The 23,645-nt window shown below is 40.3% G+C and overlaps 1 protein-coding gene across 2 annotated transcripts in view; it reads left to right on the forward strand.

Annotated features, from left to right (window-relative positions):
- Window positions 1–20,904, forward strand: part of CRYL1 (crystallin lambda 1) — a 58,483-nt gene extending 37,579 nt beyond the window's left edge. For both annotated transcript variants that reach the window (XM_035326457.1, XM_035326449.1), the window contains exons 6-8: window positions 4,929–5,034; window positions 17,791–17,897; window positions 19,954–20,904. In XM_035326457.1, coding sequence (XP_035182348.1) covers window positions 4,929–5,034; window positions 17,791–17,897; window positions 19,954–20,067 — 327 coding nt within the window. In that variant the 3' untranslated portion in view covers window positions 20,068–20,904. The remainder of the gene's footprint in view (window positions 1–4,928; window positions 5,035–17,790; window positions 17,898–19,953) is intronic.
- Window positions 20,905–23,645: the final 2,741 nt, after the last annotated feature.

A 23,645-nucleotide genomic window follows, 5' to 3' on the forward strand; every position in this document is an offset into this window, starting at 1 on the left:
CATGCAAGTTACAAGATCTTGGGCAGTGCAGGTGTTCGTGGCAGGAACTTCTTGTATCAGTTTTCTCTCTCCCCAAGCTCCACATTTATTCCATGAAAATGCAGATATTGGGAAGACTCCAGTTGTCTGTTTCCATGTCTGCCTCTTTGAGGTCAAGTATCTGAGAACTTTCTGGAGAAAACTAACGTAAAACCATCCAGTACATACAAGATGTTCTTGTAGGCTTTATATTTTTATTTTTTTGGTTGCAAAGCTGTTTATAATGAGAGTAAGAGACATACTGTGAAATGTTGAGTCTGAAGACCCTTACTGCTCTGATCTTCCTAGTCTCCTTAACCTTAAATTTTGATATTGCAAGTTTGGAACTATTAAAATAAACTGTAACCAACAGCGGAGAAAAATATCTGACAGCTTTCTCTATTATGCCCTGTTATCATTTATTTACTTTCTCATACTTCTATTGACAGTAACCACTGCTATATCTGATTTTGTTCATAGTTCGTGGGAGCAGAGACTTCACCCTCTTTATTTGCCTTATTTAGGAGTTTCAGCTGCCTTTAAGAACCTGCTGAAACTGCTTTGTGAGATGGATCATATGGTGCATGTCTCAAAGATTATGTATTGTCGTCTATGTAAGCCTTTAGTACTGCTTTAATACAAGTTTCTTTAAAAATGGGTTTACTCTTCTTTAAGTTATAGTCGTGGAGACTGTAGATGATAAGAATGGGTGGTCCTGCTATGTAGTTTTTTTTGTTGTTGTTAATCTATTGGAAAATAAGTAGTTGTGGTTTGGCTGTGTCCATTTTGGTTCGTTTTCACAGCAAGAATGTGCATTGGCTTCAGTCCCTAATTTATGTACCTCTCCTGTCTCAGATAGCTGGCTTGTCTGTTCTTAAATACTGGTAAGACTTCAAAATTCCAAATTCATTATTATTAATTGTATTACAGTGTTGCTCAGAGGTCCTTTACAAAAAATCAAAGTTAACGGTAGAGGGTTAAGCATGTAGCTATGGTGTTCCATAAAAAGGGGATATTGTACAAGGAAGTTCAAATGCCCAGTGAGAAAATGTTGATAGTCAGTGGTTCTTACAGGGTGAGGTGCGTGAGGGTGTCATGGGGGAAAATGAGGGCCAGCAAAGTAAGGAGGTGTAAACTGTAGGACAAGTTTCTCAAACGTGATGAAATGGGAAGAAATGGAGCTGGTAGAGGGATCTAGGAGAAAAGTCATGTGCTCAAAATGATAGGACTGGAAAAAGATTTCATCAGGGTGTGGATCGGAGGGACTTGATTGAAGTGATAGTGAAGAAGTAAAGGGTGTAACAAGTGCTTTTGACAGAGAATGAATATATTAGTAGCAATCGGAGAGAAAAAAGACTGGACCCTAGAGATTCAGAGGATACAGTGGCAAATCTGGAGACCTATTATGTGGTCAAGGAGGGAGTAGAGTCCAGACAAGCTGGAGTTACTAGGAGAACATGGTGAATTAGTAGCAGCAGAAAAAATTAGATTGTTTTTTGTCTATGACATATTTAATATGATTACAAGCCAAGTCGGTGACAGAAGTTGAGATGCAGGTATGACTCACAGATGTAAAACCTGGCAGGCTGGTCAGGGCCCAAAGGTGGAGATGGCAGAACCGCCACAGGCTTTTGGAAAGGAGACCAGGGTCCCCACATAGCGAGGATCACTAATAAATTACCAGAGGATAATACTCTGGCATCACAGGAGATTACATGGGAAGATCTGATTGTGGCATGTAAGTGGTGTCATATGCAGTGTGAAGGATTCTGATCTAGTGTAAATCTTGAAGCTTGGCTGCCCATTGGGGTCACTGAGGATTGTGGTAATTTTTTTAAATTACCTTCTTAATTTTGTATCTGTGAAGAAGGTAATTTTTTTAAATTACCTTCTTAATTCTGTATCTGTGAAAGTCAGTCAACTTCTGGTAAACAAAGCTTTAACTTTTATGTACTTCCTCTTCCCTTTGACAAGCAGTTAAGGGGAAGACTTGCAAGAAGGGTTATGCAGAATGAAGAGGAGGAAAAATCCTCCTCAGGAGAGTTGTTTCACACGTAGACTTAATGAAACTGGGTTGGAAAGCTTTCTTGTTTACTCCTTAGCATAAACACCAATCCTTGTGGAAGACACCTCACTGACCTTGCACCCACCCTACTGAATCATTCCACCAACTTACGATCTCTTTAACATAAGTAGGAGTAGTTATCCCCTAGAGGAAGGCAGTTTAACATATTTCTTACTTGTCTTCTCGTTTCTGAACAGAACAAGGTAAAAGACTTTTCTTTAAGAGGGTCTGTGTGACAAAGAAAAATGAACTTATATGTGCTTATAAGAGACCTCAACTGGAGGGATTTGTTTTATTTTCCTTCTGTTAACCGCAATTTTTGCCTTTTAGCAGCCGTAGCCATAAAATTACAGCTTTAGGCAGGAGGCCAAGAGCAGAGCACTCACCCTGTGATCCCGAGGGCCCCAGGTCTTCAAATGTTGGTACTTAAGCTGAAGACTACAGTATCGGAAGGAAGGGATCACTTTTTCATTTGAAAATTAATTTGCATTGATTCTGAATTGTTTCAAAAGTTTTATGTAAGCCTGTTAACTCTTTAATATTATAGTTTAAGTGCTGCTGCCATTCAGATGCTTCTCTGGAACTTGTGGTTAATTGTTTGTCTGCAAATCTTTGCCAACCTGAGAGGGGAAGAAAAAAAATCACTCATCAAGCATAACTTTACTGGCATAACTCATTGTTAGGATGAAGCACTCTCAACAGAAGGGTGCTTTTGTTGACTTTGCTATTCTTGTTCAGAGAAGTTGTGGTGTTATTTCAGGAGAAAAAAAACTTTCACAGAGCACGTGGTGCCTGTTTCACTGACACAGGTTCTGTAACCTGAATGCTTAGGCTTGCACTTGGACCTGTCTTTACACAGACCTTCTTGTCTTCCTCTAGACAAGTTACCGTACCAGTGCCTTACCTTTGGGTTGAAGAAAATAATACTTCCTTATCCCTGCCATGGTGCCCCTAACTTGGGGTTGGAACTAGATGATCTTTCAGGTCCCTTCCAACCTTATCTATTCCATGATTATAATTAAATTGTTACCAGAGCTGGATGTTGCAAACATGGTGGGTTGATCGTAATAATTATGTCATTGTTTCCTTTTTCAAGATAGATTTCAAAAGTCTTCTGCAACAGTGATTCAGACAGGGTTATTTTTGATAGGAGCAATGCCTACTAACAGATTGAGACTTGAGATTGAACTTCTATTGGTTACAGAAGTTATGTTGGTCCTTGGCTTATTTTCTTCTAAAGTAACAGTAGATGTGTTTGACAAACACAGGATCTTGGATGGGATTCAGCTCACTTAAGCTGAGACTTGTACATTATAGATATTTGACTTGCAAGCTCCTTACTCGTTTTTCTGTGGGTGAGGAAAATTAGGCCCTTTCAGGATACAACTCATCTGGCCTATTCTAGATGCACACGTTAGGATGCTGATTTCCTTTTCTTCCCCTAGTGATCATAAAAAGAGTCTAGATGTCTAGCTCAGACGACAGAGTCTGCAGCAGGTCAGGAGGGCTGTCCTGCACGCCTGTAACTCTAGCTGATCACTGTGGTACAAAGAAGCATGTCAGACATGGTCCTGCAAGAGGGAAAGTTAACAAAACAAAAAAGTCCTGTCTTGGCCAAGCAGGCAAGTATATCTACTTGCCTTCTGCAGCTAAAGAAGGCTCATGGAGCAAGAGGCCCAGAGTAGGGGGATCACCTCTAGGTAGGCTACATGTAGACAAACAATTCAGCCTCTCTGTCACCTTAAGAACCAGAAGGAAATTATTTTTCTTTTGTCATTGGGAATAAAGAGGACAAGTTCTTGAAATGAAGCTTTTTCTGATGGTAGTAGTTAAAACAGGTCTTAGTTCATTCAGACCTTTCCAGTAGGTGGAAAATCAACCTCATATGATAAATATTATTTTTCGCAAGTAAAGCTGCAAAGTAATGAACAGTAATTCATTTCTTAAAAGCCTTCATGTACTTGCCCTAACCTGATGGGGGCGTTGGCTTTCCTGTAAGTGACACCATCTGGGTGGAACAGCTGCGCTCAGTTTTTAACAGGAGAAGTTCTTCATTTTGCATACTTCCTATCCTGCCAACTCTGAGGTTTGAGACTGGCAATGAACTCGAGAACCTGGGCAGGTTGAGGCTGTGTAGGCTGAATATTCAGTGAGTTTTTTGGAAGGGAGTGGCAGTTGCATTGCTTGCGTGTTTGGTCCTAGCCTTTTCTTCAGGTGGCCTCAGGGTAGTACCAATGCTGCACCCCCATTCTGCCATCTGCAAGTCTGCACAAAAATCCTGAACTAGGTGAACATGAAGGGAGGTGTAAGATTTAGCCAAAACTTGTGTATTTAAAAGTGCTGGTGTGATACTTGGATTTTACTATAAACTCTTTTGGTCATGTGCTATTAAGAGTGTCACCCTTGCTATGTGCTCTCTGATTCTCATTTTCTAAGAAAAGGGTTTATTGACTGACATAAACAGGTCAATTTAATTTTAATACATGAATTACTGTAAGTAATAAGTATCAGGCAAACGTGTGTACAGGTAGTTTGTATTACATAGTGTATTAATCTCCTATCAATTTAAAAAATAAGGTACTGTCAAAATGTATTTAGATTATGAAGTACAGTGATCTTACCAATGTGTTAAAAAAAAAAAGTTAGGTGAATTAATGTTTATCCTGAATTATAAGAAGACTTGTATAGTAGGTGCATGATTCTGGCAAACATTTACTAACTGCTATCTATAGTCTCACTTTCTATTACTTCTTAATTTTTTTTTTCTAATTATATGCAAAAAGCAACCAGTTTTGCATTAAAACTTAGCATTCACAATTTTTCTTCTTCTACTTCTGCCATATAGGAAGGAGTAATATCTCCTACTGATCTAGACCTTGTGATGTCTGATGGATTGGGAATGCGATACGCATTTATTGGACCTCTGGAAACCATGCATCTTAATGCAGAAGGTAGGTGCCTTAAAATGAGATAAATATGGAGAAAGTCTTATATTGGATAATATCAGAAATGACATCTAATTGAAACACCAGCTGTGTACTTAATTTTTCCATGACCTGTCCCAATGCTTTGAAATCATTGCTGTACACATAGTTTAGGACTGTATGAGTGTCAGGAAAAAGTGTATCTGATAATTCCATGTCAACAGAAACTCACTTTCCATAGGCGAGTGCTTTTTTTTTTCTTTGAGGAACTGGTAGCAAAAGGTTCACTGTAAGCATGGCTGGTGTCGGTTTAGTTCCTGAAGTGAAATTGTTTCTGTCTGGAAAACACCATGCTTACAAAGTTGAATTAGTTGAAGCAGTGGGGTAACAGTTCAACATGACTTGCGTAATCAAGACAGGTTTTAGGTATTTCTGGAATTGTGTACATAAATCCAAGCTAAATAAAAAGTGAATTGAATAAAAGGAAATCAAAATTAGAGACTGGGGCTACAAAGGTTTAAGCAATAAACGTAACAAAACATGAATTATCTTTACTTCCTAAAGACAAAACATATTTTTAATTTTTTTTTATGTTGTGTGCTGTCTTTATTCTGCTTTGGTATTGTCCTTGACATGGCAGTCCCCTTTTCCATTGATGGGTATTTCAGGAACTGCTGCAATGCATAAGAATACAATAATGAAATGAAAATAAGAAACCAAGGTTGTAAAACATCAGTGGAAAATAGGAGTGTTTCATGACTACTTATTGATTAGTCACTTTGCAAAAACTGGTGTCTCTTTGCAAAAAATTGTCTCTTAAGGGCAAACTGGCAATTTTGACATGAATGTGGAACTGTGTCCTCCACCAGAGGCTTTCAGCTTGTCAGTTTGGTGGCATACCAGTAAATTAAACGTCACAAAGTGTTTGCTTTTGTGCAATTGTTTGGGGAAACAACATCCATCCATCTAAGTAGAGGCATCTTCCTAAATGCTTCCCCAAGAAATTTTCCAGTAATTTCACTGCTGAATGTAGACTTACTCAACATAAAGCATATGCATTCAGAAGATATATCAGAACAGATCCACATTGCACAGTCCTTAAACACAGCAATCTACATGGAGTCCTGCAGGCCAGGGTTTTCCAGTCCTTGCCACCCGATTCCACTAACCTGCCATGCCATCCTCTGTGTGAACTGTCTCTGACAGGTGGTTTCTGTCAGAGTAACTTGCTGAACTGTCCCACCTAAAACAAAAACAGAACAACGTGTATTAATAATAGGAAAAAAATAAATGTTTCAGAGACTGAATCATTCTTGGGTATCCTTTATTCTTATATATAAACTTAGAATTACGGATCATGGATTTAAAAAAATATATATTTACTTGAGATGTATATATTTGATGATGTAATAAGATGTAATATTTACTTGAAACGATTTATAATCATTTGGGTTGGTTTTGATATTCTTCCTGCAATGCCCTTTGACATCTAATGCTCCATCATGATTCAGCTTAGTTTCCTTCTTCACACCAGGAAGTAGTTACTGTTACAAAAACACTTCTGAAATTTCCCATCTCAAACCAGTTTTAAGTAGCATTTGCAACTGATAGGTAGGTTGCTTATTCATGGCAGAGATTATCCAGATTCTAGATTAATGCTACCATTTATTAAGAATGTTAGTATTCAAGATCAGAGGAGGAAAATGGAGACTGAAAAACTGAAAGAGTAGCGTTGTGGTGGGTTTGCAAAATACAAAGCCAAAATATACCTCTACAGTTATTTTAGCATTATACAATGCTTGCAATTAAAAATAACTTTGAAATAATTAATTAGTACATTTGTGAACTGGGCCACTTGCTGACAAGGTGCTTTTGTTTGTTTATTAACTTCGATCATGAGAAGTATTCCTTTGCTCCCCATCTAGCAGATGCCTTTTCTTCAACTCCAGAGCTGCATCTGTTTGTGCTGGCAGACTTATTCAAGCTGCTGCTCTCATCAGAAACAGTTCTACATCAAAATTGGTGACGTCAGGTCACACGATGGCTTATGGTCACAATTCCATACCACTACCAACTTCTTTGTTTGCCCAGAATTGCTTCCCATAGTAAGGAATAGCATGGACCTCACCTGCTTGCCCAGGACAGCACTCTTCTGATGCAGTGCACTAAGTGTCTATTTTTGAGCAGCAGAGGGGAATGGAGGTAGAGATATCTACGCTCTCCTTTTTTGCCTGCCCAGCAGCTTTACCAGCTTCACAGCAGCTACCTTTCTAGACTTAAGATGTTAATGTCCTACAGTCTTAACCTCACTGCTTAGCAAATCAATGAGGAAGCATAGTAGGAATGCAGGAAGCATGAGAGGAAAATAGTGTTTGTGGGAGATCCTGGAAAGTGGGGAAGACCGTTTTTCTTTATAAGGGCGGTGTGATATTTTCGTTTGGTTTTGAATAAAGAATATTATTCCAAAGATTTTTTTGAAGTCCGTGTTAATGTGATGTGCAATACATGAAGATCCTCCTATGAACCTCCTATGTGCTAATGCCAGGGTTCCCATGTGTTAATTCTTAAGTCCTTTCCTGCATACTCATAAGTAGCCTTATCAAAAGCTATTATCTAGGCCACCTTAGACTACCAGTTAATCCATGCATGAGTAATGGGAATTCTAAATATATGGCTGTGAGCCAACAGCTTTGAACATCAAAGTGATAATGTCAAGCCACTAAAAGGAGCAGAAGCAGCAACAGCAACTTGAGAACTGAATGGCAACAAACACAAAGATAACCTCCTTTAAAAAAAAAAAAAAAGCACATTCAATTTACATATCATAATGTTGATTGTTAGTTTCACTTTCAGTAAGCTGTTTTTTGAGTTTTGTCTTAACGATTTCTCATGGCAGTAGCACAACAAATGTTCCTTTTACAAGGAACATGAATAGACTTCAGTAGAGTCATTTTACCTGTTTCCTTATTAAGGGATTATGTTAGCAAACAGCGTCCTTCCTGTATACGTGCCTGTATCATTAAAATATACATCCATCAACATTCATCACACAGTCTTTACTAATTTCACTTATATCAATAAAAAGAATTCTCCATACCAAAAGCAGTTCCATGCTTGTTACCTGTGAAGATATTAAATATGATTTTAAAGGTTGGACTAGATGATCTTAAAGGTAATTTCTAAGCTAAATTATTCTATTATGCAGCCTCAGTAAGATTGTATCTCCTATTTCTTGAACTGGCAATTTCTTTTAAGACCTTAGGAAAAAAAATCATTTGTAAAACCAAAGGCCAGACCATCTTATACAGTATTTTACATGTTTGCAGCAAACCTTCTTAATGAATATTTCATAACTGGCTGTCTTAGGTCAGTTACTTTTATTAGTGGGATATTTAGTGAGCTATAATTGCAATTTAATTTTGATTTAAACCTGCTAATAGTACAGGAGCTGGATATGGGAAGGTTGAACAATCTTTGTTGCTATTTTCTGTATTGTATTTATAGAAACACCATTCCAGGTTCATATTCCACCTATTACTCCCTGTGGTATTTGTGAGGTGTCCATGGAAAATGGATTTGATATATGGTCCTTAAAAGCACAGATAACCAGTAAGCACAGTAGGAATCTTCATGGTCGTAATTTTGCTTCTCTTACTGGAAGAAGGAACGCTAATTCATCTTGGAAGCACCCGTCAGGTTTTGGGTGGTAGGAGTAGAATGATTGTGTTGTATGAAAAGCACAAAGGATCAAAGGGAAAATAACCCATAATTCAAAGCAAGGTGTTTGTTTTTTTTGCCTGATTTGGCAAAACATAGCCAAGTATGTATTTTAAGAATTATTGTAGACATAAATGGTGGCTAGTTCTAAAGCATAGGTTATTTTCATTGTTATGTCCTCTGGATTAATTCCTCCATGAAGGGAGCAAACCAAGCTTCAGTCCAGTTCAGGAGCTTTTGTGACACAAGTAAGCAAGCAGAAGCGTGTGAATCTCTTTAAGTTAAGGTAGTCAAATCAAAGAAAAGGAAGATTGCCTCTATTTCTTTCTAGCACATGTGGTGTGTTTTATGATACTGCAATATCTCCATTTATTTCAGGAGTACTTGTAGTGCTGAGATGAATGATCACAGTGATACATAATCCTACAATCTCTTCTTTCATGAGCCCACCAATTATTTCAAACCTGTTTACTCACGTTCAGTTTGCTTTCCAATAGGGCAATTAAAGCGCTTTACAGCCTCCTAGAACCGCTGTTTGCATCTGCGGCTGGAGGCTTTTTCTATGAGAATGCTTGTGTGCAGTAAGCAAAGGTTATTCTTTTTTATTTTGATTTTTTCAGTGCAGTGGCTGGTTTTGCCAGTTTCCTACTATGGACTGTTAGGTGCAAAGTGGGTCTCTCCATCTTCTGAAGGGAGCAACTTATTTTGCACAGGAATTCTTCATGTTTTTTTGCTCAAGCGATCACGGTAAAGCTCTGATTCTCAAGAACCCATCTCAGTGCCTTCTGCCTTGTGCTAACAGAGGAATTTGCATGCTCATCAAGTGACCTGGACTATGGAACTCATCCCAATTAAGAAGCTAATCTAACAAAAGGAATATTTTTACACTGCTACTGAGATGGTAACAGCACCAGTGAGAATAAACCTTTTTCATTGCTACGACTGTCTTAGTGTAGTTGAAAGTATTCATGCAGCTTAAGTAACCTCACATGGAATTAATGTAGAGTAGCAAGTGTCCTGTGAATTCACACCCTAACTGAGAGCATGCATTTGTGTCCGAACACACCCTTGATGAAGATAGGATTACAGGTAGAAAGTTTTTCTCAGACTTACAAGGTCAGCAAAACAAAGAGGTTGGGACTTTTTTTTTTCTGAACATATCCTAACCATGACAAATTCCTCCATGGTGTTCCTGAAATACACCCCTTTTTTTTTCTGATCTTATATACTCACCTTCAGTCTTACCGAGTGCAACCTCTTAGATTTTACCTGCTAAAATGGCCCCACCCCAGTCTTTTCAAATATTTGATGTTACATCAGTGGCTTGACCATCTTGCCTACTGTTTTTGAGTCATTACAGTATCTTACTACGTTGCTCATCAGATTCAGAGTAGTCAAGATAATGTCACTGTCTCTTTTTCTGTCTCTCACATATCTCAGTGCCTTCCTCATTTTGCCCCATGTGTAATATCCTTGCCAAGCTAGTTTACCGAGTTTGTTTGCTTGCATCCTTCAGCCTTTGTGCCTGTTGTCCTTCTTATGAAGAAGGAATGAGATTTAGCATATGAGAAACTAAGTGACTTGAAGCTGTTTACATGCTGTAATGCATGAACTACATAACGCATGTGCTACCTTTTATGTTGCAATGTTTTCCCTTCTTTTTCCCTATTCCTCCCATGGTCTCTATATATAGGACCTTCACTTGCAAAGAGGTCTTCTAAAGGCCAAAAAGTGTTTTATGCATACTTCTAAGCTAAAAGTCCATCCAGAGTTCCTTTTCTTTTCCGTCCTCAGTGCCCCATTCATCTTGATGCAACTAGAGGCATTTACCTGTGTTTGCATCACACCAGTGCAAGTCCTTTAGGTGAATACCTACAAACCAGAAGTGTAGCTTATTCTTCATTTGGCAGTGGTATAAAAGAGCCTTGCATTTCCTATTGGGCAAGGTTTGGGCAGCTCAAGAGCCTTGAATGAATGCCCTCATCTTACAGTAACTTGTTCTTTTAACTGCACTGTACCAGGCAGAAATGCTGAGTGGGATAGAGACTTCCAGGGTAGCTAGAATGTACCCCTTTTCATCTCTGCAATCCACATCTGCTACTCCCTTAAAACACTTTGTTATTCCTTCCTTTTCTTACCCTCACCACCATAGTTGGAAGTGTGGTGGAAGGGAGATTCAGGGAACTCCTGCCTTCTCTGGCGGTATTTCTGTTCTGTGGTTGTAGTTCTCAGATGTCTGCTGCAACATCTGCTTTCTCTCCCAGCTGCCTCTCTCCAACATGGATGAGGTCAATGTGCAAGGAAGACAGAGGTTAGACGGAGACGACAAACCATGCGGGCAAGAGGAAACTATTGTCATTCCTGTACTGCAAGTTGTTTCCCCTCTTTGTCCCAGATGCATCTTGTCATTCTTTTTTTCCTGTTGGAGATAATGAGGCACAGTAACTAGATGCAAGGAAAGATGGTGTCTTTAATAGCCCTATTTGCTACCATTTTCCTGTTTCTCCAGCTCCCAGGTACTGCCCTGTCTTATCTCATACTGTTTACAGATGCTAATTCATCTAGCTTAAGATGCTGCCTGGGTAGTATCAACAAGGATTAAAGTTAAAGGGACTCTGTCGTACTTGTTTTCCATCTTCTTGTCCCTATGCTGCAGTCAAGTGCTCTTCTCATCCACCTTTGCAGTAGCCCTGACCTTTGAGTCAAAGAACACTTCTTAAGTCTGAAGATCTGGAGTCAAATATTTATCATTTTGAGTTTGCGTTTGAAAAGCATAGTGATTCTTCCAGCAATATTCCCCATTGCTCAAGCGGTTTCTTAAAGCTGGCAGTATAGGGTTGATTTTGACTACTTATACCAAGTCAAACATTTTATGTCTCTTGAGATTTCGTGCTGGGAGTGCTATCTCAAGTTACCTATTTTGAAATTAATTTTTTTTTTTTTAAGTCTTTGAGTAGTACCATATGTATATTCAACTTTAAGTGTGTTCCCTTCTCCTGAGACTGGAAGGTGTGTGCGTAGAGCATCCACACCATTTGGCAAGCAGCATATACATGCCTGTGTGTTGCTATTTCAGCCGCATTGTGGAGGTAAACTATAGTGCTGCTCTTCTCTTCAGCCATAACACTTTGTTTTTATCTTTTCTTGTTTTGATGACTTTGCTTAAGGCTTCTTTTCATTCATACACTGCATGCAGTGAGTGAATTGTATTACCCAACTTGCGTTAGGCATGTCTTTGTTACCTTGGTGAGATACACCCACCCAGAAATTATTCTGATTCATTCAAGCTGTCGGTGAGCTGCTGGTAGGAGCTCAATTTCCAGGACTAGCTGGCCGAGTGAGCTTTGAAGGCCGTCTCCAACCCAGGAGTTCACAGCCGCTAGGTAAATGGATAAGCCAAGTCCAAGCATTCTGCTTCCCAAAATACTAATGTTCTCTCTATAGGCTGAGGTTCCTGAAAAAAATGGCTGATACAGACTTCTGTTCTACCTTCTCTTGACTCTACAAGAACTGGAACTACTCAGATCTATGGTATTATTACACAGGCTGACCAGGTGGTTGAGAGGCTCGCCTTAGGTTCTGGAAAATTACCAATCCCAAACTATTGAGCACTCGTCTAGGTGTCATAGACCCGTGTCAGCTGTTTAAGCACCAGAATAACTGGTAACTGACACTGCTTTGTTTACCATTCATTTGATTACTAATTGCTTGAATTGCCATGTTTGGCTGAATAGCCATTCCTGCTTTTGTGATTGTCCAGCTGGCAACAGCTGCTGCTAGCAGCTGTGAGTTAGCAAGGTGCCCGTATAGTTCTGCACTCCTCGGCATCAGTCATTTCTACTTCTGTGTCTGGGAGCTTTCTATGACGTTGCAGAGTGTGGGGGCAAACATTTTGCTCAGACTCTTCACTGTTACAAGAAGAAGCTCACATGAGTAAGGTGAAATGTAAGCATCGTCATCTTGTGGTTGGTGCACAAGTATCATTCAGAATATCTGCTGCAGGTTGATCTAGGTTGGCTTTAAGTACCGGAGTCTGTGAACCTAGCTGTTAAGAGGTAGCAGACAGGCCCTTTATGCTAATAACAGGGTATGGTCAATGTTCCAATAACCAGTGGTCCTTTGCAGAGATTTTGTGGAGGAGGATGGTCTCTGCTTATGCCCTCAATGAAGACATAAAATTATATCACAGCATGTGCAACATCCCACAATAATGCTTCTCTTCCTGAATCACATTTCCTGTCAGTGATGTTTTGGAGGCCACTAGGCAATGTGAATGTTTCTGGCTTTGTTCAGTTTTCTTGACTGACACACATAAAAAGTTTCCATACAACTAATATGATATATTAGTTCTCTTGTTATATGGAAACTTTGTATTTTGTTCAATTTGTATGACCAGTTGTCCTCCTTTCTTAGTGTTGGAGAAGTCCAGAACATGCCAGAGAGTGTTCGAGGAGCAGATGTGCTCCATGGGTAGATAACACATGGAAGCAGGTTGGCTAAATGCTGATCGGTATGCTCTTGGCACCACATGTAGCTTCAAGATACTACAAGGTTGTCCTTTTTTTCTCAGTTTCCTTCCTTCTGACACTGGAGAATGTTTCTAATCCATTTTTGAAGAGGGTTCAATGCACTCAAATCTTTGTAAGTTGCTCTCTTGCAATGGTTATGTTCTCCCATTCTGTCCCCTTGGTTGCTTATGATGATCATCCTAACTTCAGAGTGCTGATTTCTTAATGGAAGTGTTTGTCCTTTGAAAGTTCTTCCGTCTCAGGGCTGGGAAAAACATTGTTCTCCATACTCTTACTGACCTCAGAAGCCTTTTGGAATGTGTGTACTTCAGTGATTTCAGGCTGTGAGGTGTGCTCTGCAGTATAAGTATTGTAGTTTATGATTCATGGTTGCCAGTAGTCTGTTCTTTCATCCACCTTTAACCTCAACCACTTAGGGTTAGGCAGGTGTGACTTCTGTGGTATTGATACTACACAGTATTGCATTCCAGGGAACTGTTTGTAAGCTGTTCAGGAAAGAGACTACTTAATGACCTGACCTAGGATTCTTTGGTGTGGTAGTCAGGCCACCCCACTTAGTTTCTCACATTTTGTGGTTGGATAAGACCATGATGAGTTCAGACTCGTGCTTCTCAGTCTGTATGATTTCCTGAGCCTTTGCAAAACAGTTGGTAACTGTCCCCACCTGCCTTTGTCTTCTGGAGCTTTCTCTTTCTCTTTGCATGGATAATTAGTTACTTAAAATGAGAATGAAGGATGAAAGTTCTTCAGTTCTAAGGTTCTCAGAAAAGGGAATTTGTCACAAACTTTTAGTGGATATTCAGAACTTCCCTTCTCAGATGTATATTATTAATTGGGATAATCACATTCTTATTTGTGTTGACTTGCTTACTGACAGAACAGCATTGCTTGTTTACTGTTGTGGTGCAGCTTCTGACTTCTAGATTGATGTTCACTGGGAAAGGCTGCCTTGTCCCTTCTTGATTATGTGATAGTTAACAGCACTAAGAAGTCTACTAGATGTGTGTGACTCGTCAAATGATTGAATTCTCTTTTAGGTACATTTATCATCATAGCTGCTCTCTAATGCCTCAGCATTAATTACTTTGAGATTCCTACTGGTAGCTGTACCTCTGGCCAAGGCCTACTTGACTGCCATTTTACCCATCATTACCAGCTAGCTGGTTCTAAGGTTCTCTGACTACATGTTTTCTAGGGTGCTGGTCAGTCATGGGCTTTATTTGTCAGCAGGACTTCAGCCTTTGGGTACAGATTCTAATGGGTTTAGACTTCCAGCTTCCCTGCTTCTTTTCTTATCTATCCATTGAATGTAGCTTTCCTGGTGGCCATTTTCCTGTGCTAGGATGAAGGAAATTCACATTGTTAGACATGGTCCTTTTAATGCTCTCTTCTTAAAGACTGGTGTGTTGTTGTCAATTTTAATTGGAAAAGTCATTCTTCTCTTTTCCCCAAGCCTCTTGCTACTGGTGCTGAATCTATATTTTGCACATTTGATGTCAGGAGCCTTTTGACTGACCTTGTAGATCCTGACCCTTTCAGTAGTGTCTGAGGATATTTGTTTCCACTTCTGGAAAATGCAGCTGCTCCATGCAGTGGCTATCAAAGAATAAAAGTGGGTTATACTCAGAACTGCTACATTCAGCTTGTTGCCCACAGGGACTGGGAGTTCTTGGGGTGCATGAGTCTGTGTTGTTGCAAGTTGAGCTGACTGAACAATGCAACAGGTTGCCCAGAGAGGTTGTAGAGTCTCTCTCTCTGGAGATCTTCAAAAGCCACCTGGATATGGTGCTGGGCAAGCTGCTCTAGGTGTTCCTGCTTGAGCAGGAGTGTTGAACCAGATGAGATCCATAGGTGCCTTCCAACCTCAACCATTCTGTGATTGAGTTCTTCCCTCTGAGGTGTGGGACCTTCCATTTGTCCTTGTTAATGATTTTTTTAAGGTCTCTTTTGATCCATTCTTCCAGCTAAGTAGTTCTGGATACTTGCCCTCCAGTGTATCAGCTGGTCCTTACCCTCCCTACCCCTAATCAGCTTAGTATCATTCAGACTTAATTGCTATTATGGAGTACACTTCTCAGGATAGCTTCCTGTGGTACTCTGCTTTTATTGGTCTCTGAGTATTCCCATTAACTGCTACCTTCTGAGCCTGAGCATTCACTGCATCTTTATACATCTAATTATCCAAATGTCTAGACCCTAATGTCCTAAGTTTGATACAAGAATATTGTGGGATCAGTGTGAAATGCCTTTCTGAAGCTGAAGAAAGTAAATGATAACCACTACTTTCCCATTACCCCTAAATCCAGTGATTTTATAACAGAAGTCAATGAGACTGGTCAGGTGTGATTTGGTAAGTACATGCTGACCGTTTGCAATCACTGCCCTCTTATTCCTGTGCCCAATAATTTGATTCCAGTCAAGGACTTGTTCCTTGATTTTCTTAGGGACAGAAGTGAGATCAATTGGCCTGTAGTACCCTGGATTGTTCTGACCTTTTCTGAGGATGCGGGCAATATTTGCAATACTTGCCATCATTTGGGAATCTCAAATGATTTGATCAATATATTAATTGTCATGATTTTAAAAACATGCGGCCTTGCAAGGATGTTAGCCGTTTCTCTCATATCCTTGAATGCAGTCTGTGTGGTCTGATGGACTCAGGTAGGGCTGAGTTCTTGCAAGTAATCCCTGACTAGATCCTCACCTACTGCTGGTTGCTGTTTTCTTCCTTGAACCCTGCCTCTTCAGCACAGAGGTATGGTAGACCTTGCTGAAGCAAAGAAAGCTAAGAGTTACTCAGCATTACCTGTTTCTCTAGTCACTAACTCACTAATTCAGCAACAGGCACAGACTTCTCTTGTTGAACCTTTTATTACTAATATAACAGTAGAAGCTCTTCGTGTTGTCCTTGACATCTCTGCAAGTCCCAACTGGAGCTGAGCTTTGGCTTTTCTGTCAGCATTGCATTGGACGTGCATGGACAGCGTTGTTACATTTCTCCTTACCTACCTGTCTTGCCCTTGGAGGATGCTGTCCTCAAAGAGCAGCCAGCTTTCCTGAGCTGCCTCGCCCCTCACAGCAGCATCTCATTGGGATCTCACCAGTCTTCTGAATCAGCTGAAATCTGCTGCCCCAAGGATCAGTCTGTACTCTACTAATACTCTTCCTTACTCCTTTCAGGATCTTCAACTCCAGTGTTTCATCCTTGCTACAGTATGATCCTCATACCCCAGCTAGAACTTCATTGTTAGTGAACAGCAGAGCCAGCTTTGCATCACCCCTGGTTGGCCCATCCAGTACCTTTATCATGAGGTTGTCCCTGACACTCTCCAGAAATATGCTTGCCTGCTTGCATTCTGATGTGTTGCCTTCCAGCTTTTTAATTCATCCACTTACCCTGATTGTGTGGATGGCCTGTAACACATTTCCACTGTGAGATCCCCTTTACTGGCCTCTGTGCTGGTGCTGACCCACAAGCTCTCAAGTCTGTCACCCATCCCATAAAAGAGCTCCACACATCTGAGCTGCTCCTTTACAGAGATAGCAACACCCCCTCCTTGTCTTCTCTGCCTGTCTTTCCTGAAGAATTTGTGTTGTCCACTGCAACACTCCAGTGATGTGAGCAATCCCACCACACCTCAGTTACTCGAACAGTCCTGTTGTGTGACCACACGTGTAGCTCTCATCCTGCTTGTTTCCCAGGCTGCATGTGCACTACAGGTGGACTCCTCCTGCCTTGTTTTATTTTTGTGAGGTTTGTCTTACTGTCCATTCCTTTCTTTTCACCCCAGTGTACCCCTTTCTCATCTGACTACAGGTTGTTATCTTGCTTTTCCAGTGTTCCTAATATAAAGCTTTCCTCACCAGATTGGCCAGCTTTATGGCAAAGATATATTTCCCTCACTTTGTTGGGTGAATCCCATTTTCCCCTAGCAGTTCTTGTCGCTCAGAGAGGGCTCTGTGATCATAAAAGCCAAATCCCTGTTGTCATCCGTAGCTGCACAACAAGGTGTTGATCTGGAAGTATCCATCTGTTCCTTCTCAAGCCTTTCTCCTTCAGTGAAGACCACCTGAGTCTCTATGCCTTGGACTCTTTTCCCCAGAGCCTTGCTGCTCTTGATACATTCAAGATCAATAAATAAGAACAGGGATGCTTCACCTGGTAAGACACATACCAAACAGGAGGAGAGAAGAGGTGAGAGCATTCTCCCTGTGGACACTGGTTGGGAAGGTGTTCTCATCTCAAGTAACAAAGCACAAGTATATACCCATGGCTGCCTATTGCATCCTCACATAGCATTGCCTGCTGGTATGGAACATTAACTGGTTTTGCAATGAAGGCATGTCCTAAATGATTTTTTTCTTTAATTTTAATGGAAGTGCAGTGGATAGAACCCATTTTTCCTTGGTGATAAAGAGGTGTCTTAGCCATAATAGCACACCGTTTTTGGACTCTGATTTAAGACAAAGCTTAAGCACAGGTAATGGTATTTACATTAAGGTAGGAATAAATGTGCTTTTTCACTCTTATTTTTAGGTATTTCAAATTATTGTGAAAGATACCGTGAAGGTATGAAACTTGTTTTGAACACCTTTGGACCAGTTCCAGAATTTTCAGGCGAAACTGAGCAGAAAATCAGTCAGGTAAATATAGAGTAAATAGATGCAATGACTTTCAGAACAAAGAATGTTAGTTTTTGTTTTAATGTATGTATAATTTCAATTTACTGTTAGGGGCATCTGTACTCTACTTGTGTGAATGTGTACCGTGAGCGAAAAGATCAATACAGAATGTATGTGATTATATAAGTCCCTTTTCCAAAGCACTTTGAAGTAGATCAAGGGAATACTATCTAGCAGGTGAGTAGCATTACTAGCCGGAGGAGTCAACTGCAAACAACTGTGGGTTATTTACATTAAATCCTCCACTCTGTTTCTTACTGAGTCTGTCCTGTCCTCAACCACTATATGCACAGCTGCAAATTCCCTTTCCTACACAATGACTTCTCTCCCTGTGTCTTCCCTTCTACTCAGTCTTCCTGCATAAGTCTTTTAGCTTTCCTCTTCCAGCTCTTCTATTGATTTAGTATATTTGCAAACTAGATCTCCAGTCTGTAAGGCATACAAAGTAAGTTTATGTTAAGCATGTGAGCAGTCTGGTAAGGTTATCTGCATGCTTACAGAAAATATGTGTTTTTAAGTGCTATGCTGTATCAGGGCCCAGTTTCTCTATTATGTTTCAAAGCCAACAATTTGTTTATATTCACCATATAGGATATTATGTGTGTCCATAGCAGTTAACTATGAAGTATTGCCATTTCCTAATTCTGCCTTTTCATCATCGCCTGTTTTAATGCTTTGCTGAAGAATGTGTGTATGTAATAAATTGTTCGTGTTTAGCTGTCACAGATTAATCCCATATATGCAGGCACTCTGTCTGGAAAATAGCTTTTTTGTTCGTCTATGTTAATGCAATTTCAACATCAGCTATGTTAAAAAGGAAGATTCTTCTATGCTTAAACAATATAGTCTGCTTGTAACGACAATCTATGACAACTGTGGAGTTATTCACAGTTAGAAGCTTTTAATTAGAATGAAACAGGTTGATTTTCTTTATGGAATGCCAGATTCCAGTTCAGCATCTGTTTCTGTGTCTATTATCTACAGTCTTCAATGCCAAAGATGAGCTTGCAAGAATCCTCTCTTGAGAGTAAAACATTAAACATCTCTTATCTTACTCATCTATCCCTCCCCCTGATTTTTTTTTTTTTCTGGAGTGACTGCAACTTGCCAATTATTAGTAGCAGAACCAGGTTTTATCCAGTTTCTCAACAACTGCCTTTAAACCTAAGACCTCAGGTGCTATTTTGGCAAAGATGGCCTTGTAATCTCTACCTCCACTCTCAAAACCAGCTTTTTTTCCTTAAATGAAAATCTGTTTCCAGTGTGCTATCTTGCTGGAGTTTTCTATCTGTTCTTCTTCTTTCAGTGATACATTTAACAGATACATCTAGGCAGCTTTGTTTATGCACACAGAAGCACTCCCCCCCCCCCCCCCCCCCATTTACTCATTTACTTGCAAATAATATTTTTGCCTTCTGATGTGTTCAGTCTTCTATCTTAGGATCCTCAAATAGTGCTATACTTTCTTTCCCCCATTTTCCATTAAAAAACAAAAATAAAATTCTGGGTTTGTTACATCTATTTCCCTGTCATTTCAACTGTAACTGGCATTCCTAAAACAAATGTTTTCAAAAAGCATGGTATCTCTCATTACATTTATTAGGAGCCAGAAGAGAGACTGCAGCTTTAAATACACACGCACAGATTTGGTTTAGAGCATATGTTTAGCCACATAAAAGGCCAGGCGGCCTCCTTCCTACTTAATAAAAGATTATTGTCAAGTAGGCGAGACAGTGGCTGTGTGGGGTAAACTGAGAAAAGAAACTGATGCACTGTTTCTGTAGACACCTTCATTGCAACATTCAAGCCGACCTTCTCCAAGTGGGAGCACTTTGCTCATACAGTTTAGCTAATTTCCAGTCAGCCATGTGAAGAATTAGTGGCCTATTGTTTCTGATAGGCTATATGACAGTGTGTGTTGAAGGTTACTTGGTCTGATGCAGTGAAAGCAAGAAAACAATCCTGCTTACTGCCCAGGAAAATGAGATTTAGTCATCTCTTAAATTTTCTGTTCCAGGCAATGTCTGAGAAAATTCCAGTTGTTCCGAGATACCTGAACGCCAGAAGAGAATGGAGAGATGAATGTCTCACTGGTCTTGCCAAGCTGAAAAAGCAAATGTCATCTAACTGAGGTGCGCCTTGTCTAACAGGAGAGACCAAATGAAGAGCAGTTCTTCATAAAAAGTGGAAAAATTTGGTCATGCAGAAGAGGAGACTGAATGTGCAAGCAGTGATATGCACTTGTGTAGAGACCAATGAAACTTGGTCCAATTTTGTCACAACGTAATTCATGAGTAACTGGAAACAGTTATTAAAAGTTCAGTTAAAACTTTATCAAATTATATATATGCATTGGATGTGCAAGCATTAAGTAGCTTTAGCAATATGAATGTTGTGCAATGCTGGAACACAATCATGTTTTAATGCGTTTTTTCAGCTTGCTTAGAAATTCAGCGCTTGAACAATATTTGCTTATGCAGGGATCTGAAATTGGCAAACATCAGCTGTTTGTCACCGGAGAAAACAAGCCCTCACCTGCCAATTAACGTGGCAGTGAGGTTAATTTGTAAAGCACTGACTGTAGGTAGGGGGAGGCTGTGTTAAGCAAAGAGTAGATTTGCTGGCCAGTGAGCTGAGAGCTGAGAAGCTGTAAGGGTCACTTCAGCTTAGCCATGTAACTGTTCCACAATGTAAGTGAAAGAATTATTCATCCTTTTCCTCCCTTTGGCACTTCTGTACTAGTGTGATGACCTAAATGTGAGTACATAGATCCCTCCCTCATCCCCTCCTTCTAGTTCTGAAGATTTACCAGAGATCTGTACTCAGTTCTTCAGACCAAGCACTTGACACCCCGTGGCTTTGCCCATACTTAAGTCAGGTATGATTACCTGTCAGTAGGCATTGCTGCGTAGACGTGCTCTATTTTAAGATTTGCCTGTGAGAAATAAAGTAATGTGATTAAAAGTTGTTTTGGGAGATGACGTGGTATAGTGACTTGGTCTGGATTCTTCCAGACTACTCCACAACCTTCTGAGTCATCTTGGGAAGCCAGTTCACAGCTTTGTTTCCTTGTCTATTTTGTACATTATCAGAAACAATTTGTTTCTTTAGCACTCAGCTATAGACCCCAGGTATCTGGTACTTCGCTCCCCTACAGAAGGAAAGATGCAGTGGCTTAGGTGTAGTGTTTAAGCTTTACTGCTATCCTTCCTGGAGGAGTCACAACGTTTGTGTAAGGGTGGAGTGTGCACCTGGAGGTAGTAGTGTCTTCTGTAGCTGCTGTGGCACGCTTCAGTCCGCAGCAGACAAAGTTGTCTTACAAATGTGTGTACCATGTAATATAGGTGGATTTTGATTTTAGCTGGAACCTTAGGGACAGCATTGTCATGCAAATAATGAGAATAACTTGAAACAGTGCATTGCACCCACATTACTCGAGTTAGGCATTTCTGAATTTTGTGCCACCTGGTCATGTAACTTCAGCCACAGCACAGATCCCAAAGCGTTAAGCTCTTGTTTTGCTAATGCTCAGCTCACGGGCATTTCAAATCTTGTTCATTACAGAAGATGCAGGTACACAAACAGGTTACTGCAGCTTAATTAGTTATGGTGCTGAACAGCAGCAATGTCTGCATGTGCACACTAACACCACTTAGTTCTGCACAGGTTGCAGTGAACAAGACCTGAGATAAATTGTGTCGCCTGATGCAAGCGGTGGGCCAAGAGCACACCTCTGGATGTGAAGCATGGGATGGGAGGCGTGATGCAGAGGTTGTCCTATGCTCTTTTATAATCAGCAGATCAGGAGAATTTGTAAGCTCAATTTATCGTTATCCCAATTTTAACCTAAAATTGTCAGATTTCTTCTAGTGCTTTTTATTGTCACAGTGACTGGCACAACCTTCATTTAGCCATCTGAAGCTGGGGAGGTCAGCCCTCGCTCTTGGTGCCTTATTAAGCAATAATAAATTAATTGAGGCTGATTTCCTCATTTGATGTATGTTTTGTATTTTAGACAAGGCCTTAGAAGGTTCCAGTTACTTTCAAGATCAGACCTGTTCTGCTATGAGCATATGATACTGTCCTAACTAATTAGCTCGCATTGCTTTTTTCTGAGATATTTTAAAACTCAATCCTGTCATCAAATATTTGCCTCCATTTTTATTATTTGCTTATGAATAAAAGATTTTAATGAGAAAGGCATTCTCCTGTGGTCTTGTGTGATGCTCTAGTGGCAGGACTACGTCCATGCCTTGATAAAACGATTTATTGAAGTCGATGGGAATAAGTAGGCAAGAAATAATGTGCATTCTCCAGCAGCTCTTGTGTGGGTGACTGCTTGCTGCAGACGCCGGGCCCTGCTACAAGGGAGTGGTTTTCTGTCTGGGCAAAAGCTTTAGGAAGGAACAGGAGAGTGCCAGAAACGCTTCTGTGTGGTGACCCACCTCCTCGCCGGGTCAGGCTCACAGCAAAGCTCGCCTCAGAGCACTGCTCCCCACCCAGGTTCACAGCTTCTGCTGGGGGAGAGGCTCAGCAAAAAAAATGTATTCTTGCTGGCATTTGCTTAGGATTTGGAACAGACAAAATTACTAGTTGATAAACACAAGAACAACTGGAAAGCATTAGGAAAATTTAGCCAAAAGGATGAGATTGGCTCTCTTCTTCCTAAGGTTTTTTACCCTATTCACAATTAATCCCTTTTAATCAGCAGGAGGTTGGACCAGAGACCTCCTAAGCTCCCTTCCAGCCTCAGCTACCCTGGCTCCAAGTTTCCTTTGATTTTGGCCTTGTTTGTATCAAAAGTTGTTGTGGCTTAAGCAAATTAGCTCCAAAGAATATATAGATAGATAGATTAGTTCAAATTAGCACATGAATTGAGGACTTAAATTGTAATTGAAATTTAGGATGGTTTGAATGGATGGAAATACATTATTTTTTTTCATCCATTTTCTTGAGAAGAAAAAATCAATGTCATTAAATTGCCACAGCTTTTTATGTATAAGGAATTCCTTACAGAAAACTTTGAGCCACCAAAAATCCCCTGGGAGGATGTGGTGCTACGTTCACATTGTGCAGCATCTCCCCTTCTTGGGGCTGCCGTGAGGAGTAGTGGGTTGCCCAGGGTAGATTCCTCTTATTTCTGGAGGCAGGAGATCATGGAAATTTTTCACAGGGTTTGCTCTCAAGGTCTGAATCGGCCTTTTGGGAGGCAAACTCCCAAGTTTCTAGTCCTGCTAGAAGGCCTCCGCTCTGCTCCTCTCCACTCCTCTCCTCCCCTCCCATCTCCTATCTGCTCCCCTCCCCTCCCTTTTCACTTTTTTCCTTTCCCCTCTTGGCTCTTAGCTTCTAACAGTCCATCAATAACTACTTCCAGGGTATTTAGCTGGTAATTTGCAAGGAACTGCTTATAGGCCTGTGCAATTGGTCTGCTAATTGGGTGTTGAAGAATCCCTTATGGTGAGCAACTTGTTGGAGCTGAACTGCTTGTCAGATACAAATCCTGATTCTGTTAAATTAATTGGTTTAATTACTTTCATATTTGTGTCACTCCTTTTATCCCCTGATTTTTGTCCCATTATTTTTTTTCTCAGATGCAATAGACTTTCAGTGATAGGCTGCACCTCGAGTGCGTTAGGAGGACTTTTAACACCAACAGTCCCAGCAAGTTGCAGAACTACCCCAGCCAAGGTCAAATATTTATTTTGTTTG

The sequence above is a fragment of the Oxyura jamaicensis genome, chromosome 1 (genome assembly GCF_011077185.1).
Source record: "Oxyura jamaicensis isolate SHBP4307 breed ruddy duck chromosome 1, BPBGC_Ojam_1.0, whole genome shotgun sequence".
Taxonomy (NCBI): domain Eukaryota; kingdom Metazoa; phylum Chordata; class Aves; order Anseriformes; family Anatidae; genus Oxyura; species Oxyura jamaicensis.